This window comes from Onychostoma macrolepis, chromosome 10 (assembly GCF_012432095.1).
Source record: "Onychostoma macrolepis isolate SWU-2019 chromosome 10, ASM1243209v1, whole genome shotgun sequence".
Lineage (NCBI taxonomy): Eukaryota > Metazoa > Chordata > Actinopteri > Cypriniformes > Cyprinidae > Onychostoma > Onychostoma macrolepis.
In genome coordinates, this window is record NC_081164.1 from 19,384,603 (window position 1) to 19,405,457 (window position 20,855).

Sequence of the window (20,855 nt, forward strand, 5' to 3'; positions counted from 1 at the left end):
ATTGAGGAAAAAATATGCACATATTTCCGCAGGTTTGAACAGTCAAGGACTGCGTTTGCAGACGATTATGGTTTAAGTACCCATCTCTCCATGATAAAAACATCTATTTTAAGACTTGACATTTCCCCATAACACAGGGACTCCCCATGCGTGTGCATGCTACAGGCAGCAAAGAGCCTCGGACAGAGCAGTAGATGTGAACAAAGATTATCGTTAGCACAACACAGACATGCAGAAAATTGTCGTCCTCCAGTACCCATATTTACATTATTATAGTTTTCTTATGTACAATGCAAGACGTTAAAAAGTAATTTTTTTTTTCTTGAACAATACAAAATAGTCATCTTGAAAGCAATATTTACATACATGTATCTAATCATTGTTAAAACATATGAATCGTACAGAGAACGTGGAATAAAATCTGTAATTTTTTTTTTGTTGGATAATGTTTAAGACTTGAGTGATGGGCCTTTATCTGAAAAAAAAAAAAAAAAAAAACTGAAAAGATGCAAATAAAGTGAACATAAAAAACAAACAAACAAAAGAACCAGACTGAATTCCAATCCCTTCTCACAGTAGAGCATCTGATTCAAACAGTATCCATAAATATCGTAATTACCCCTTATGGCTGTGGTGGACAAACTATCTCATCTCTTTCAATATTCAATTCCCAAAATCGACACCGTGAATGCTACATACAGGATTTTTAGATAAGATACAAAACAACAAATTATATGAAATTGTAAAAAGATACATTTCATTGGCTAAAAATATGACACTTTTTTTTTTTTTTTTAACGTCATGCCATTATCTCCACATAACAGCTATAGTTTCATTCCTGATGAAAAATAAAGCACTGTAAATCTGACTAGACTACGATTATAGAACATTCCAGTAAATGTTGTTGCCTTGCGCTCACATGTGAAAACCCTCTTGACCTCAGCTAGCTTTACAAGAAAGATACCTGATAGATTACACTGACGTTCCTTTAAATTCTCCTGTAAGAAAATATACTTTATAACTGGACATTTCAATGCCACAAATCCAATATTGTGCTTAGACTGTACAATTTTCTTTGCCTCAATAAAATGAAAAGGGTCCTGATTTGGCTGTAGATAAATATAGTGTGAAATTATCAGTAACATTTCTGGATTCATCAATAATACACATAATAGGATGTTCTTCATAAATGTTTTAGTTGTGGAAAAAAGAAAAGCTTTTCATGGTGGACATTTTACATTGTGCTGGACAAAGAAGTTAGCTTAGCATACATACAAAAAAAAAAAAAACATTCCAATGTGTATACAAAATAATTATATCACGGAGAATCACCTAATGACATCAATAAAAATAACAAATCAACCAAATGGACAAATGAAATCATTTAAAGCAGTGGCAAAAAGCCAATGTTTTAAACTGAATTACCATGTCCCATGGTTACATTTATTCAGTTTCTGTTTTTAAATGAAAATTTAAAAAACAGATATTATAGACAAATCACCATACAGTTCTTCAGCTTCTCTGTCTTTGGTAGTTCATATCTACCATTTTTCCATAGAGCCGTTTAGGCTCTCTTATATCTAGCTGTGGGTATGTCTGTGGACTGGAGAGTTTATCCTGTGCTCATAGTCAATACACGACTCCACATTTGCACCCACGATGCAGTGGGCCGGCTGCACCTGATCCCGGATCTCAGGTCTGAGCTGACCGTTTCCCCGCTGAAGCATGTAGTAAAGAATCGGATTAGACCTGGTTAAAGGGGGTGAGTCTGCACTGGATCTCTCCTCCCTGCTAAAAGTTTCTGCAGGAGACCCCTCAGGTTCTTTTTTAACAGGTTTAGGACTGGCTTTGGGAGAGCCCTTAGCCCAAACTAGCGACCCCCCAGTGGTATCAACAGGTGCAGGTGCTGTTTTGGGATTTGTATTGAGAGAATAGGGGTACCACGGTAAGTTCGACAACTCCTGAGGGAAAGAAGACTGGGTTAAGTTCCCATTGGCTGCACAGTTTGCCTGAGGGATGAAGGGACTTGGGGTCCCTCTGGGTTGGGATAGCTCTTTCAGACAGTTTTCCGACAGGAGGAGTTGCTTAAGAACATTGAAGCCTTGGCTTTCTCTGGAGAGAGGCGTTTTGCTCCTAGGACTCCCTACTAACTCTTCTTCTTTTGGTTTTGCCAGCCCTCTACCATTAACTTCAGGTGTTCCAGACACCAGATTGTCACTAGTGGTATCTCGAGACGGCTGACAGAGTTCATTACTTAGGTGCTCTGCTAGCTTAATGCACAGTTTTCTTTTCTTAGGAACGGGGCTCTGAAAATCCACTGGCTCCTCTTTTATAGAGTTCCTGAAGAGCCTGGTATGTGGGTTTGAATGGTAGGTAGCATTCTGCTGTTTCAAAAGCTGGCTGAGAAGTCCAAATTTAGCAGCTGTTTCTGTTGGACATAGTTCAGATTTTATTGTGTCCCGTGCATCAACAATGGGTGAGTGTTGTGATGATCGTCTCTGATGGTACAGCCCATCATCGGAGCTATCTGATGAAAGATTCTCTTCTACTGGCTCAGTTTTGATCTTAAGGTGCGGAGAAGGTCCGTTTGAGCTGTCACAGTTGACAGAGCCCCTCTGAGGTTTCTCCAGCCCCCCTGAGGTCATTTCAAAGACTCTGTGCCCACTGGTTCTTTCCTTCTGGGAAGCTGTTCCCAGCAGAAGCTGCAGTACCGTGCGCTTCTCGAGAAGGTTTTCTATCTGGGATGATGCAGAGGGTGATCTCTCACATTTGTGAGCTGGGAGAGCAGGAGGGGAACCTCCATCTATCATGGAGGCTCTGTTCCGCTTGTGTGGAACGACAAGTTGATCCAAAAGTGCCTGAGGCTTGTCAAGCTCAAGTTCTGGGCTTTGCCTTCTGCTTGTCGGCTTGTGAGGGGGAGAGGGTGAAAAGTTGTTTTTACCACTCTGGGCCATATTTTGTAGTAGCTTGCTGGCACTGAAAGGAGGCTCCAGCGTCTTTTCACTTGAGTGAGCTTTAGACTTACACAGATCTAAGGGACTGGACTGGGCATGGGGTGAGGGAAAGGAGTACGAAGGGGAGATCGAGCTGAAGGTAGCTGTTTGCTGGTCCAGAGGACTCCAAGTTCTGCTGTCCTCAGGTGTGCCAATCTGTTTAAGTGGGCCTGCAGTCAAGCTGCTGATTATTGCGTCAGGCCGTAAACTAGGATTATCTGAACTTTTGTTTACCTTCTCGTTATTTCTGCGGTCCAGCAGTAACTGCATTAGAGTGACCTCATCATGGGATTTTACGTCTGGGCTGGTATCCAGATCTGTGGCCTCACAGACCTTTGGCACAGAAGGTTCCGGCTTCCACTTGTTTATGAGAGACTCTGTGAGCTTATCCACAGAGGGGGTTAAGGAAGAGCAGGCCTCGGATTTTTGGCTAGGCACTCTGCTTTTCATGGAGAGGTCGATGGGGGAACAGCTGGAGAAGCTCTCAGCATCACTGCTGTCTTTGGTCAGGCTGTTATCCTGGCTGGAGTACTCGCTGTCAGACTGCAGGGAGGAGGCCCGGCTTGGGAGGATGCCATAGTCATCCTCCAGGTGTCCATTCCTGGTGAGCTGCTGCTGGGAGTTGTGATTGTTCAGAAGTAGGAGCAACAGACTGCTGCAGTTTTGTGGCGGTCGACTTTGTCTGTCGAAGGGCCGTCTCTCTTTGGGGGGTCTCATGGAGGGTGAGGAAAGGGAAGGGCTTTTTTTACTGGAGTTTACCTCTGGTGGGGGGAGTGTTCCATTTTGAACATTTAAGGAGCTTAGCATGTCTGGGGCAGTTGTTGGCTGCCCCATGCTGGGAGGCCTCTTATCCTGTGTTTGTTGAGTAGCCATGGCTGCTAGCCTCTCGCTGGCTGATCGACTGGTTAATTGTGCTTTTATGGCCTGCTCTCTGGAGTACTGCTGTAGATGAGCCTCACTGGACAGCAACAAGGCCAGCTGACTGCAGGCGACACTGGGCTTGGGTGAAGAGGCCGGACTGGACCTAGTCCGTACCATGTTGGCAACAGCCTTGAGTCGCTCAGTGCAGGACATGGATTCAGAGCTAGTGGGCTGGGCAGAGCTTTGAGAAGAATGAGGAGAATCTGGGCTTCGGTTCTGGTTGCTCTGCCGACAGTAAGGCACGTTGTTATGGTTCTGTTGCTTGCTTTTCCTCATGAGGCTTTTTAGGCGGCCTGATGCTGTGCCGTAACTCTGGCAGGTTTCCTTATCAGCAGGAGCACTTTCACTGCTATCCCTGTCGAGCGGTTTGTGGCTTTGAGAAATGTGCTGTGACAAGGCAACACTCTGCAGCCGAGAGCTGAAGGACTGCAGCAGAGAAGCCAGCAAGGTGCTTTCCCCCTGCTCAGAGCCATCCAGGCCTCCTTTGTAGTGCTCCTTTCTCTGTCCGTTCACTTCTGCTACAGTGCCTGTTCGTTTCTGGCTGTCATCTCCACTCCATGCTCCTGAGCGAAGCAGCCTGGCTTTTTTAAGGTGCTGTGAGGCCGCACTAGGTGGGCTACCCTTGTCTTGTGATGGGGAGCCATGGTTAGGGAGCTGAAACACCCTAGTCACCCTGTTGGCATTCTCTTCATTGTTTTGGACAGGTTCTGACCTCTGTGTAGCAGTGGCAGCAGGTCCAGTGGTGACCGGATGCATTAGCAAACCTTCCAGATATGTTAAAGCAGCAGAATCCTGGTGAGTTTCAGGGCCAGACTCCACCCCATGAGTCATGTTCAACAGTAGGATGCCCTGATGTGATGTTTTACAACTAATGAAAATGTCTTAGTAAGATCTGTGCCATAAATGATGAGAGCAGAGAACTACAACCGTGCTTTGGATTTTGTTCCTTTTCAGTCAGAGAGGTTTACATACAGGACCAGTGGGCATTTGTAATGTCAAGCACTAAAACCCAGCTGGCATCGCTGTGCATTCTATGAGTAAATCTGCACTGCTTTGAAATATGTTGTAAGCACAACCAGAGGAATGAGGAGGTTTCTCTGTCCTGATGAACCATAAGCTCTATATTTGGGAGATCCTCTGGGAGGAACCAAAGGCTCCGCGTTGCCTGTGTACTCTTCTGATCTCAGACGTGGCCACACGGGAACCTACAGCACAAGAAAAGAAAACACTACATGAGTGACAGGCGTCAACATCCCAGCATCATCAAAAGAACCACTGTAACTTTCTTTGAAGTCTCTGTCAAAACCAATTATCACAGAAGAACTAATTAAATTCAAGCAAAAAAGAAAACTTCAGAGTGAACATAAAACTTGTGTTTGACAAACTCTTTATAGGAACTTCAGCAACTGTCAAATCAAACTGCTCTGACACCCAACTTTTTAGGACCTCTCAATGTTTGTTCTCATGTGTAAAGAAGGTCTTTTTATGTCCATTACTTGCTGAGCATTTCTGAGAGTTATCAGTTCACAGCTTAAGGAGAGTAAATGAGCATCTTAAGTGTTTTTTTTTTTTTTTTTTTAAATCACAGACAATGTTTGCTCAAAAGATATTTGCTTAAACTTTGTTAGTAAGATGGACAACTTCTTGCCTGTTGTGCTTAAAAATATCCACTTATATCACAAAAGTCACTTGCAACATTTAAAACTACTCTCTTTCACGTGCGAATACAAAGTTACATTATGACAGAAAAACATTAAGAACTATTGATAAATTCAGTAAAGTAAGTTTTCTTCTTTCTCAGATATGAGAGTCTCCCTGGCATAACAGGATTAAAGAAGTGAATACCCATTCAAAAAACGGCTGTCAGCAGCCCTTCACGCTCAGGCCAGTAGTGGCTCAGCAGGGCTGGCAGGTGTAGAGGGGCACACATGGCACACCTGTCAGACCGCTCCTCGACAGAGCCACGGCATCAGATAACATGACAGCACCGCTGGCTGCTCGCTCGACGGGTCTGAACCCTGTCAGAACTGCTTCCATAAACACTCCTGACTTCCCACTGTCAGGGCCACCACCACAAAGGTTAATTAATACAGGATTCTAGCTCCCCTAAAGCAGTGCTCAGCTGCCAGAGAACATCTTACCCTCCATGTCCTGCCCCTTCAGCAACGGGGTAACATGTTACAGCGGTTTGCCGAGGAGTTAAGCTCGACCTTGAGCTGGGGATGCTGTTACAGCAATTCAACAGCCTGGAATATCCTGAATGTGCCGTAGTAACTTAAGATCCTCAAGATGACGTGACAGGAAAATCCTGCGAGAATCAGCACAAGGTCTCACACATTTAAATTTGATGCAAACTGCATTAAATTGCAAAGGTCGGGTGCAACAGGTTACGACTGCAAGGACGGCAAATAGGAAAACTAATTCATTAACTAATTCAGTCTCAGTTACAGGATCAGCCTGGGCCACTGACCTAAATTTAACAACAAAGAGGACAACCTGCTAGAACGGGGCCATCTGACGTCTCACGCTAATCTTAATGTGGCAGATTAAGATTAATTTCCCGCCAAAGGAGGTGCTGCTACCCTACAAATAAAAGTTCAAACTTGGGACAGCTGGAGAAAAAAGATAAACAGACAGGCTGAAAAACTGGACCATAAGAACAATGAAGTAAACACATCATTCAAGACAAATCAATACTGGGCTACAATCGGATCATGCTAGATTAGATCTCGTCCATGAAAACAAAAGGAAACCGTTAACGGTTAGTTCAGCCAAAAATGAAAATTCTGTCATCATTTACTCACCCTCATGTTGCTTTAAACCTATATGACTTACTTTCTTCTGAGTTTTAATCCTGAAATTGGGGTCCAAATAACATGAGACCCTTCGACTGAATGATTCCAACAAGTAAGACTTGTATTTCCTAAAACCTTATTTTGAGAGGAAGCAGGAATACAAGGGACAAGAAATACAGGTCTAAGGTGCGATCTCACAGCATACCCTCCATTCGCCTTTCCCACACATGACCCTTTTGCACAAGAAATACAAAATATGTTTTCTCTCTCCCTCTCTCTCTTTTCCCCTCAGTCTCTCTCCCTCCAGCGGTCTGCAAGTGATTATCCATTATCTCTGACAATGTCAAACATTCACACCCAACAGCATTTTAAGTGATTTCACTAGCCAGTGGTGAAAGGAACAGCGGCAGACAGGAAGCTTTATCATGGCAGGGCGTCTTTCTTTGCTCACCCAGACACCATGAGCAGGAAGGTCAAACCATCATCAGTGGCTGAGAGGCAATTTCCCTTGAGGAGCTGGACAAAAAAAAAAAAAAAAAAAGGCCTTAACTGCGAACGCTGGACTTCTTGACGCAAATGTCAGGGATTTGATATCCAAAGCCAATCTGGCGATCCTCGCATGTGGGGTACGAAATTAATTGGAATTCAACCCGTCCCACAAAGTACCCTAACAAAAAAAAGGTTAATGAATGATCCCCATTATAAGGTACCATAATCCATTTGCACCATTTAAAATGCATGATTAAAAATAGGGTGAGCCGCAGGAACTGTGCTGCGAGTCAAGGTCAAGTACGTCTGAGTCTCAGTGCACGCAACAGCTGGAGTCCATGCAAAGCGCTCAGTGTTAATAAAAAGTGACAACCCAGTCCTTGCTGCGCGTATCGCTAATATCTGACACCAGACTGGCAGACGCTTCCCCGGCGTTAAAGGTAAGCCAAGGTTAAAGAAATTTTAAAGGAAAGGGAGCCGTGTGAATCGCTTTCCATCATGTTATCGTAGGCAGCTGGTGTTCACTCAGATACGCCGGACAGAGTTTGTAAATCCAATATGGCTCGAGAAAATTAAATAAGGGGAGCGACGTGCTACCTCAACAAACACGACTGTAAGGTCCACATGAGTGAACGTTTACTCTTTTGAAGTAAAACGCAGAGCAAATAAACAGCCCCATGGAGCTCTGCAAACCGAGTCTGCTATAAATTTAAAACCAAGTCAATCAGAACAAACAACCTGGCTAAGAAACAAAACAAAAATGCCCTTTCACAGTGATCTTATTTAAGAAACATGACCAGTTTGTAAACACCACAAATTAAACTTGCTGTTTCCTTAGAATTTTATTTAATCATATTTAAAAAAGAATTGTAAAAATAGGAGGACAAAAAAAAAATAAACAGAAGTAACAGACACACAAACAAAAACAGCAAAATCAGACTTTGATTGTGCGGTTTAGAAAACGAGGTTGTAAATGTAACGAATAAAATAAAATATCCTAAATAAAATGCACTTTTTATGGTACATTAATATAATCAAATAAAAAATTAATTAGTGCCATTAATTTCATATAATATAACCGCATAAGGTCACTATTGTCTTTAGCTCATTAAATTCTGCTGCTCGGCTCATAAGGAACTCCAGTACTTTCATATTTATAAACTTCAGCGTACGGAAAGAAATTACATTCAAAACAGAGATTCTATTAATTTCCTTAATCGATTAAGTGCACTTAACCAATGAAAAGACAAAGCACCTGGGTTCCTCCTCTTGGCACATCATTCCAGCTGGCAAAAATGATGGCAGAACTTGCCAACGAAATGCCACCCGAGTACAATTACAGCATCTCATTCACTCTCCACTCTTATCACTGGGGCTGTACAGCGCACACACTCCTGCTACTCACAGAAAACACCAACTCCACTTGCCAACTCCTCCATATCTACTCACCCACTGTCTCCTTAATCACAACACAGGCAGTTCCAAATCGATCTTACCCTGCTCCTCACTTCTCCTTCTACTACTACACCACAGATCCTGCTACACCTCTAAGCTCTGAATTGAATTGGCCATTCCCACAAGATGATAAACTGGAATTTGAATTGCAAATGATAGGAAGTGGAATTTACAGAATTGCAATTCAAAAAAAGGTAACAGCTAATGGCATGAAATGAAGGAAATTATGTGTTTTCCATTTCGATTTAGTTTTTTGTGTTTTAATTCTACTATTCAAATTCAAATGTTAGTCCTAGCTCAAATTCAGATTTAATTTCTACTTCAAATTCAAGTTGGAATACCGTTCTGAATGGCATGCAACTGTGGTGCATTCAGGTTCATTCTTCAGCACTTCACAAGTGTTTAGCACAGATATGAATTCCCATGCTACTGCAGTCTTAGTCCAAAAGGTCACCTAGACGGATGATTCAATTTAAAGCACACACAAATGCACAAACGATCCATTCCCCTCCAAGAAATCACCTTTAACAACTGCTAGAAATCTCCACTTCAAGAAAGCCCTTAGGAATATAGCAGCAATCTTCACACTTGCTAGAACTACGTAAGACAACAGTGTCCCGACTATAAGCTTTGTTTAATGACAGCTAATGAGAGCAGCCCTCCGTTACAGAGGCGACGGGAGCGCAGACAGAACGGGCGTCTTCGCTGCAGATCTCAGGAGGCTCAGACAGGTGAAGTGTGGTAATCAATTTGCTCTACCGGCAGGACTCCTCAGCAGAATACTAATGAACATCTCTCTCTCCGCACACACGCACGCACACGCACGCACACACACACAAATAATCCGTTCTTACACATTCACTTAAACACAGATTTCAACTCTTTCCTTGGCTGGAGGGAATGAGAAAACAGCTGGGCTGATCACTGCTGCCCTCAAGGCTGTGTGTGTACAGATTACATGGTCGTTCCACTCGACACTTTCAAAACAGCTAAGGGGGAAACGAGGTGAAAGTCAAACCTGGAGTACAACCCCAGCTGCACGGCCCCATTTGAACACAAACACATGCACGTGGACACATTTACAGCCAGGAATATACAAAACAGAAACCAAACACGCACCTGCAGCCACCACACACAGGTACAGATGCGCCCGAGGTAAACACCAAAGAAACACATGAGCAGTCACCCATATAAACACTCAAGGGGAAAGGTATGTCAGAGGAGAAAACCAATTAATCATAATTTAGGGATTGAGATAAATCTATAAACCCCACCTCCCAGACTCACTCTCTATCTATGCACAAAAATAAATAAATAACGTTCGCACAAATTTAACACAAATTTCAAATCAAGCTCATAGCATTTCCCTAATCCATTCCAGGCATCATTTCCTGTCCTCTTTCCACAATCAAAACAATAAAAGTGGGGGGAAAAAACATGCTGGTATAAATAAATGCCCTTTGGAATACAATTATTATGTAATCCTGATGGACACAGGTGATATTTTTTAAAGTACACTACCATTCAAAAGTACTATTTTTATTAGCAATTTTTTTTACAAGTACTATTTTAATACTTTTATTCAGCAAGGACACATTAAATTATTCTTTTGAACTTTCAAATAATCTAGGAAAAACTGTATTCCACAAAGTATATTATTAAAACATTAAGCAGCACAACAGTTTTCAACATTAATAAAAATAATAAAAAATATTTCCATGCAAATCAGCATATTAGAATGATTTCTGAAGGATCTTGAGACAGTTGAAAATTCAGCTTTGCCATCACAGGAATAAATTACAGTTTAAAATATATTTGAACAGAAAATAGTTTTTCAAATTTGTAACAATATTTCATACTGTATTTTTGATAAAAATAAATGCAGTCTCAGTGAGCACAAGATACTTCTTTCAAAAACATTTTAAAAAATCTATTTTTTGTATTTTTATTTTATATAATAATTTTTTATATAATTGTATAGTTTTTTATTTGTATTAATCTGCTGTTACACTTTATTTATTTATTTATCTTTAATTTAATGGACAATGGAAAATCAACAGGAAAAAACAGGAAGACGAGGGTGGGATCAGAAAATGACCCGAGATTCAAACGTGGTTCACATGCGCACCAGAACTACTATCCAACATGCCAAAGCATCCACTAACTACTAGGCCATGTCTCTTTTATTGATATGACAATGAAATGATGAAAGAAAATGACTGGCAGAACAAGAAACAAGATGTGAAATGTTGATTTGATGTGTTGAGCGGAATTCAAAAATCACATTGCCACATAAGCCGTAGGGCTCAATGTGTGGAAGTATGTAACTAACAGCTAGGCCACGGCTAGCTACTGTGCTGCTAGTCCCCTCCGCTCTGTGGTCAACAGGGCAGCGGGACAGTAAACCCAACAGCACATTTTACACCAGCAGGAATAATTCACTTTTTACACATCCAGTATCATTAATTGCCTCTAACAAGAGGACGCAACCTCACCTTGGCAGTTTCACACACAGCTGGAGAGTAGAAAGAGAAGCAGCACAGGAACACACAGGAAGCTGCCATCCTCTCCAAACTGATGTGTGAAGACAGCCAGGAGCTGTAAAACTAGAGTGAAAACCTCAAAACGAATGAAGAGGAAAAAAAAAAAAAAGGCTGCCGCAGCACTGCTGGTGTCTGCGCCCTTGACACACTGACACCGTCATGTGACACTCTGTCATCCGCCACCTGGCAGAACCCCACCCTCTCTCTTCCTCCTCCTGGTAGCCCGACGGCATTGAACTACATCACACCGTCCCCCCCACACCAGCGGAAGGTAGAGAGGGTCACCATGTCCTCATCTGTAATCCTCTGCCATTCTTCAGCAGCCCGGCTGGAGGAGGCGGCACCTGCCACAAGGGGAGAATGCCCAATTAGGCAGCTGTCACGCAAGGCAGAGGCTCCAAACTCATCCCTGTCGAACTGGAGAGCAGCTGTGGGTGCCAATTACGGTGAAACATTAACCTCTTCGGTTCCAGGAAAAAGCAAGAGCCTGGGCAAGACATGAGGTTTGACGATTCCAGGTATCTAGCCTGCAGGCATTGGAACCTGATTACCGGCATGCCCCGTTCATCCCACACCAGACAACAAGATCTACTCCAAAAATACCCAACATGGTGAACAGAGCTGATCCAATCATATATCAATATAAAGCAGGGTCTAAAAGAGAATTTAGCATAATTCAATAAAAAATTTCAATTGGCAAACAATTAAAAATAAATAAATAAATAAAAATTGTATATAAAAAAAAAAACACACACACACGGAGAGACACAGACATACATACAGCAATGTCAATTTTTTTTTGTTTTAAATTTGTCCAATTGTGAAAAATGTCCTGATTATTTGCAGAAAAAAGCTTTTCCATCAGTACGTCAATGTTTCCTCATTGATATTAACAGATATATTGATAGAAAAAATATCAACATTTACTTATGCTCATTCAAATCATTTTTTTAAATTAAAAAGTAGATCATCAGTGGAAACTCTGAAATTAGGCAAAACAGTTCTGATCCAATCATATATTGATATATAGTACAGTCTAAAGGCTATTTTGCATAAAACAATTTCAAAAAGTTTTAAATAATTTCATTTTTAATTAATACAAATAAAATAAAATGTTTATAAAAATTTTTACCATACATACATACTTTTTTTTTTTTGTAAAATCATCCATTTATTTCCAGGCTTAAATTGACCAGATTTACAATCAGTCTGTTTATTTTCTTTATTTTCTTGTTTATATACATTTCCTCAATTAAGGAAGCAGCAGATCATCTAAATAAGTGATAATTCTGCATTTTTTTACTGGACAAATAGTGACACGAAACATGCAATTGAACCACAGTTTCGCTTCCACACATGCTGCGGTTTCAATCGTGATCCTGTTAAGCACTGTGATGTGATTGAATCATGACTTTTGTATCATAATACATAAATTGTGAGGTAGTTTGTGGTACCTAACGCTAATGTGAAAGACTGGACGGTCAAATCATCTTTTCACTTCCTCTCCAACCTTTTTCTTCCAAAAGAGCCACAGTAATGTAACATTTCCATGTTTAAATCAGATCTTCACAGGCCTGGGGCCTCCATAATCTCCCTACTGTTAATTAAATGACGAGGGAGCGTAGGCGAGCCGAGAGGAGAGGAGAGGAGAGGAGAGAGGGACAAAGCTGCTGGGTCTCCTGCCACAGCAAGACTCGTTAATATTAAAGATTTATGCTCTTCCCCCACCATCGCTACAGACCTTCCTGTGCTATGAGTGTTTGTTTGGGTATGTGTGTTTTTAGGACAATGCATTGCAATGCAAACTAGATGATCACTTCGGTCTCGGCAGTGTGTCAGGGAGCATGGAAATTGTTGACAAATTTGTTGTGATTGTATAATTTATCATCTCAAAACACTTCTGGTTTGAGTAAGACGGAAACTAATCTGCAACTGCGAAATGAAATGAGCTGGACGCCAGCCGGCAGAAGATTTACGACAGAGCGAATCCAGAATCGTGACAGTGGTTATTGATCATTTAGTCTCCATGGTTTCTCCGTTTAATCGAAAAGTCGCAAAACGGTGATAACGGACGCCTGAGGGACAGATTAGATTAGCAGAGATACCTCAAGCACACGACCGCTGCTTTTTTATAGTCTCTTTTTCGAAGTCAACATCAGGTCAACTGGGTTCACTCTAAAATTAAGAGGTTAGCGTGCTAAGAAAAAACTGCACTCTGACTTCTTCAAAATATGACTTTCCTTCTTCAGTGGAACACCAATTGGGAAATTTGAAATGATATACCGATAAAAAAAAAAAAAACAGGGAAGCTTTCAAAATTCAAAAAGGACAAAACAGCATCATATAAGTAGCTCATACATTTGTACAAATGCTATAATCTAAGTGCTCTGAAGACACACAATTGGTTCATGTAATGAACAGTCCAAAATTTAAGCTGATATTCATTGACTATGTACCCATCAAGTAGGCTGTTAACCTCTGTGACTGGATTATTGAGCCAATTAGCTGACTTGAGAATTCAAACAGTCTCATTTGTGATTCATTCATAGCAGTTCTGTGAATTGGATCAAATGATTCATTGAAAAGATACAGCTCAAAGAATGATTCACTCATGAATCAGAAAGTGCTACTTCTATTATGAACTCTTATGAACATGCCAAGTAAGGACAGATGTCGTCAAGTCTTTCGACTTGTATTTTGTCTGTTTTTCACACAAAGCAATTGTTTGCTTTAGAACACCTGAAATACAATGCACAAGTCAAATGAACCACTTTTATGTTTGTTTGTTTATTATTTATTACTAAATAATTTTATTTTTCTAAAAGCACATATAAATAACAATAAATAAATACAGAAAAACAGATCATGAACTAATCCTTTAAATGCTTTCTCAAGACTAGTAAGACGCTTCCAGTCCAAACTACTCAAACAAACAGGCGTGTGACGTGAAACAGGGGAATTTTACACTAAGCTTATGTGTGACCACAGGGCACTAGGGCAGTGAGACTGTAGACTTAACGGAGGTTTAACCGTTAATCTCCACAGATAAAAACGGATGCACGAGTTAAAAGCACAAGAGGAAGCGGTTAGCATGCCCGTTTGAATGGCTAAGTTACATTAAATCCTCTCTCACTCCATTTCAGCCCCATTTTCAAACCGCACACACCCTCTTTCCTGGCTGCACCGGAATATGTGGCACTACAGTCGTTTCAAAGCGTCTGAGGATAATCGAAGACAGCCCTTGACTGGCGCCTCAACGCAGCCACAATATCCGTGGTCGCAGGAAGACATCGAGGGGTTAACCGGGGTGGGGTGGGGGTAAATGAAGGATTTTACAGTGCCCCCAATTCCCCCCGCTCCCCCCTCTTCCTGTTGTTGCAGAGTCACAGGGTGAGCGCATGTGACCTTGAGATGCATCGCTGGCACAGTCAGGGCTGCCTTGCCTGCAGGCGTCCTTGAACTGGATCTGCAAGACAAAAACCTTCACACTGCCAGATAGACATCTCAAATCCCCCCCCACCCCAAACGTCTCTCTCTCTTTTCAATCTGCGTGCCTGTTATCTCCTCCCCAGCGGGGGAGTCTTATCTGAATGCTGGATCTTTAACCTTAACACTGAACTCAGACAGAGGCGGAATTTCAAAATGTCTCACTGGTGTATTTTTAACCTTCATCCACAGATTGTTTGTCTCCGTTTCAGGGGATTAGATGACTCTCCACGGCATCTGAGACACTAGCCAGGCCGACTTGGAATACAAGGTTTTTTTGTTTTTTTTTTGTAGTGCAGAAGCACTACATGACGTTCCCAGCAGCCCCCCAACAAACTCTGAGACAACATCCATCTCCGTGAATAGCAGTACGAGCTGGTTTTGGTTTTTATCATCTTGTGTTCTGCATGAGTGTCTTTGTAAGAAAAAAAATTGTGCCCTAGGTTCATTACAGGTTAAACTCATTTGACAGCATTTTTGGTATAACGCTGACTACCACAAAATAACGACTATTCGACTTGTCCCTTGTTTTATTTGAAGAAAAGCGAGACTACAGTGAGGCACTTACAATGGAAGTGCACGGGACCTAACTTCTGGAGGATTGAAAAGCAGAATTATAATGTTATTAAAGCACATATATCAATTCTTCTATTAAAATTACGTATTATTTGAGCGGTAAAGTTGTCCATATAACTTTTATGGTCGTTTTAGGATTTTAGGAAATATGTTCTCATGGCAACAAAGTTTAAAAAATTTAATATAATGAACATAAATGCATGTTAACATTCATACTTCCCATGTATTTTGGCTATATTATTACAACAGTGAGTATTTTATATGTATCTTTATACATTGACTCCTTTCACTTTCGTTGTAAGTGTATCACTATAACTTTTTTGCCTCTTTTATTTAAGGAAAGGATTATATTGTTATTCTTAAATAAAGCTATTAAAAATGTTTCTGTTAACTGAAATAAAATATAAATATTAGATAAAAACTTAAATGAAAAATATAAATATTGAAACTGAAATAAGATAAGCTCACTGTAAAAGTTGAAGCACTATTATTACTAAAACAGATAAAAATACATTAAAACTAAATAGAAATATTAAAAATAATAAAAATAAAATACAAATCTTAGATGAAAACTTAAATGAAATTTAGAAATATTGCCTTTGCAACTAACTGAAATAAGCTTACTGTAAGTTGAAGATAAAAAATAAATTTAATGCAATTCTATATATATATATAACTATAACTAAAATAAATCTATCTATCTATCTATCTATATCGAGAGAGAGAGACACACACTAGCCACAATAGAATTAAACCAATAATATTCCTTTAAATAGCTAAACCAGTCCTCAGTTAACATGCATGACACTTTTGCTGGTGAACATCATGGCTTTCTGGTCCACAAGCTAGATCTGCAACAACTAGCATGATGTGCTAGCAACTAGCAATGTGTCATTTCACTCCTCGTCTCCCCATCACTTTAAGTCACCATCATAAAAGTCCCAAAAATTTTTGGACAAATATGAATCTCCAGTGCCTTTCTGAAGAAGAGAAAGGCCACAAAAAGGCAAGTGACACATTGCAAGTGTTACAGGAGAGCATGAAGCGCCTTTTATCATCATGCAAATGCAGTGCCCTTGGTTGCACAAGGTTCATCACTTTAAACAAATATTTGGACTGTCCTCTGTACATTGACACCGAGGTGGGGAAGAGGGGAGAAATGTCATGTTTAAACACTAACCCTGCCTCGCAGCTAACAGGAACACAACGCGCGCACATGCATCCCGCCTGCCCGGGAACGTGCGGATCGTGTCCTTCGCGGGAGACTTTGTAGTGCCGTGCCGACTGACCTTTCCTGACTGTAACGTTATCGCATGTCATATGTGATCCTGCTGGAAACCATCTGCCATGGACTCCTCTGGCAGCACGCAGGAGTCTGAGACGTCACCACTCTCCTCACCTTCGCTGGAATTCATCAGATTACCGCGGGAACACCCACCTGGCCCTGTTTGGGACACGATCCCTGCGCAACACGATATGCTCAATTAGACCAAAGGTCATTCATGCCAATGCATCAGTCCGTGGGTTATTAGATCAGACTCAAACTAGGGAAGTGAGCAGGGAAGCAGTAAGTCATAAGAGATGTTACAGTGATTATGCCATGGTTTAACAGTGCTGTAGACATGACGAGAAGTGGACCAACAAGATAAAAGACACTATAGGGGTGGGCAATGAAATGCGGTCAAAAATGTGAATAACTTTAATGAAAACACTTTTTAAAAACTGTTTTAAGACAATTTACAAACTAATGGCAAAATGATTCTGAGTTGTAAATTTTTTTAAACACTAATGAAACAACTTTGACGATAACAAATATCAATAAATAAACACTTTATTAAAATACTGCTTTACGTACTTGTTCTATGCTGCACTGTTTTTTTGAATCCAAGTAATGGAGCTCATTAGCAACTAATTAAGTTAATTTATACAGAGTTCAACTGATTAATATTAATATACTGATTAATTATTATAATATAATATAGTGATTAACATAAACAGATAATATCATGAAAAAATATAAAATGTTATATTAGAAGGCATTTTGGTCCCATTACAAGGACAATTCTACCACTTGAAAAAGTAAAAAAAAAAAAAAAAAAACAGTTGGAAACATTTAGTTTGGACACTCAGAAAATGCTAGTAAATTCCACAAATAATTATAAAGAAATGTCAAGTAACACAATGTTTTTTTAAGACTGAAAGAGTATTTTCTTGTGCTATTAAGAAAACATATTATTTTTCTTCCTAATAATGTTTTATTTATAAAATCAAAAAATATTTTTTTACAGTATAATTATCTCTATTAACAAGAACACACCATCATTAACATTAACAGTTTAATAATACTGAATATATTCTTTTTATGTGGTACAAATTCTTAAGAGCTGTCAGGAAATAATATGCATGTAAAGCAAAAATGACATGAGCATTATCGTGAATTGAAATTGGTTCAGTCATTTTAATAACATATATTGAGCAGCTAATAAGACCTGTCTTCAGCTAGATATCAGATACTTATGATGAAATGATGTTTAATCATAAAGAATTTCAGTTCAGTCAATTCAATTCAGTGTTATAATTGTCCCCGACTTTGGAAGCCAAGATAACAACCAGTGATAAAACAGATAAAACTTTCAAAACTTTACACTGTCAAACAATAAAACCAGACATTCAAAATAAAGCGGCTCAAATCAAAATATTTTTGTTGTTGTTTTTTTTTGTTTTTTTGTTAAACATTTCTCACAAAGTTGAAGGACCAGAGTCATTTCTGGAGTAATGTGTCATCACTCTTGAGCTAATATTGAGGTTGTTACAATTGCCACGTTTTACAGTTGCACCCCACACTTCCAGCACAGGCTGACCTGCTTTCCATTACTCACAGCATTCATGATAAGAGCCGTGGCGCGTGAACACAGCTCAAAATCTCAAATACTCAAACTCCGGGTCAGGTCAAAGTCTCCCTGTTAGATGCAAATAGCTTGCCTAAATCAAATATTGAACTGTGCAATATAAACGGTCATTATTCAAAATGGAACGCTTTTTGGTGTCCAAAGTCCTGTCTCCTGCTCTGTCTTTCTCTCAGTAGGCTGAAGGATCCGTTGACCTTTTATGTTCTACAAAAACAACAATCAGTCATAAAAGGCCACGCCCACTGGGATCTGTGTCCAAGAGCGTAATAATGATGCAGTGATTCTCCCATGACTCCTGGCTTTCAACCAGTGTGGCGATACTGATGTCATCTTAATTACCCTGAGCCATGGAAAAAAAAAAACTTGACTCGAGCTGTGCGCGTCACCTCGTAAATTTAGCGACTTTGAGGAAACGCTTAAGGAGACCAGTGAGAGAATCAGTTCGTGATCTCAGATCTGTCTCAGAGAGGCACTTTATTAAGTGTACATGAATCTGGACTGAAGCTTTTTTTACAGATTTGAAAGGTTTCATAAAGTCCATACACCATAAAACCGCTACAAAATAATATATCAGGATCATATCGGTTATCAGCCAATATATGAGTTAAGAGATTTGTAGCAAAAAATATATGTTTATTCAATTTTTAAAAACATTTTTAATAAATAAATTTACATTTGAATAATAATAAAAATAAATATTTAATGTTTACTATTTAATAAATGACAATGAAACAAATAATCATTATACATAAAAATAAAAATATTCTGAACAATAACTGAAATTATATAGTATTCAGCAAATATTTGAGTTAAGAGATTTGTAAACAAAAAAATATTCAAATAAAAATAAGTATATATGAATACAATTATATACCTATATATAGAGATATACTCCTTAAGAGGAGTGATGGCTGTATTTAGCTGCTATGTACAGTGTGTGTAGCCATTGTTTCTGAACTGTAACTGATACTATATTGCATTTTCTCAGCTTTTGTCCCAGTGAAGGCAATGGGTGTGAAGGCCCGGAGAGACCTCAGACCTCCATGGACAGTTTTGGGCGTATAATATGTGCTTCATTTGTAGCTTTCCCTACTTTTTGACAAGCCGTTCACAAGACACAGCTCCTGCCGTTGACCCACTTCTGTGTGGCTGCGTCTGGCGACAGCCCCTGCACCCCATCTGACTGACTGCAGCACCGCAACCCTCGGCCTCCCTGAACTGTGAGAAAAATAGGTCACCATGGCCCACTTTTCTTTCTTTTTTTCCTCTCAAAGAGAGTGTATGAAGACTGCTGCAGAGTCTGATCAGGCAGCTCAGAAAACACTAACACAGGAGAGAGAAAGTCTACAGTAGGTTCATTAACCCCAGTATCCAGAGAGCACGTGCTCCTCCCATCAGTGACGTACGAGGGTCCTATCAGACGGCGGGAACACTCGCAGCACATGCCTTCATTAAACATGGCGACTGAATCACACACGTCACGTACACAATTTATGATTCAGGACCTTTATAAAATGACCTCAGTGAAAACAAGACAGCAACATGCCTAGTTTAGCTAGGTACCAGCTAAGGTATTTTAACAAAGACCAAAAATCAAGTTTCACTCAACTGACAAATGATCCAAATTAATTATAAATAAAAAATAAATATATTAAATGTATAAATATTATTACTACAAATTATAAATTATTTATATAAAGTGTATGTATGCATGCATGAATATATGTATGTATATATATATATATATATATATATATATATATATATATATATATATATACACACACACATACACACACACACACACATGCATATATGACACACACTAGTGTTGGGCGATATGCTCAATTTTCATATTGTCCTATCGTCAGCCTATGAGATCGCCGATACACGATATTATCGTGCTAATTTATTTAAGTATTTATTTACTTAGTTTAATTGCCGGAAAGTGAACCAACTCCAGCGTAAGGCTAAAAGCAGCCTAATGTTTTTAATATGACTGAATTTATATTTAACATAACAAATTAATAGAAACATTGTAAGTTACTAATTATAATGCTTACATACAACACTGTAAAAATGCGTAAAAAGAAATATAATGCAACAAAAAAGGCCTAATATTAATTAGATAGTATTACTAGCCTGATGATAATAATAATAATAATAATGATGATAATCGCCTTGCTATCATAAAGGCATCATCCACAGGCGATATCTCATTGATACACGATACAATTGTCTATCGGCACAACCCTAACTCACACACACACACACACACACTAAATACAAAGTATATATGTAAAAATAAAAATATAAAGAATAAAGATATCCACCTTTTTCTTCAACGCAGAAGTAAGCCTATGGGTGAGATTTCCGGTTCATTAGCCGTTATAGATAAATAACGAGAAGAATAACAACGTGCAGTAAACGGTAAAACTGTTTGCACTACAAACCAGTGTGTTCATAATTAAGATAACATTAAAATAATATCGTAAGACACACAAATGTTCAATATCAAGCAGCAAAACAAACTGTTTTGTACAGCTACAAATAGCTGGACGCAGATGAGACCGGAAGCTAGACCCATAGAATTTACAAATGGATACTCCCATTTTTATAGCAAGAAAAAGGTGGATATGATATACGAGTTATGCAATTATATAACAAATTGTTATATAATAATAATAA

At 39.5% G+C, this 20,855-nt stretch overlaps 1 protein-coding gene across 3 annotated transcripts in view; it reads right to left on the reverse strand.

Moving 5' to 3' along the window:
* Positions 1–20,855, reverse strand: part of nrip1b (nuclear receptor interacting protein 1b) — a 28,937-nt gene that overhangs the window by 221 nt on the left and 7,861 nt on the right. For 2 of the 3 annotated variants that reach the window (XM_058788578.1, XM_058788577.1), the window contains exon 2: positions 1–5,119. This exon is cut by the window's left edge and continues 221 nt beyond it. In XM_058788578.1, the coding sequence (XP_058644561.1) occupies positions 1,581–4,745 (3,165 nt within the window). In that variant the 5' untranslated portion in view covers positions 4,746–5,119 and the 3' untranslated portion in view covers positions 1–1,580. Of the gene's footprint in view, positions 5,120–16,547; positions 16,823–20,855 lie in introns of those variants that run through there. The other variant, XM_058788579.1, reaches the window with a different exon arrangement.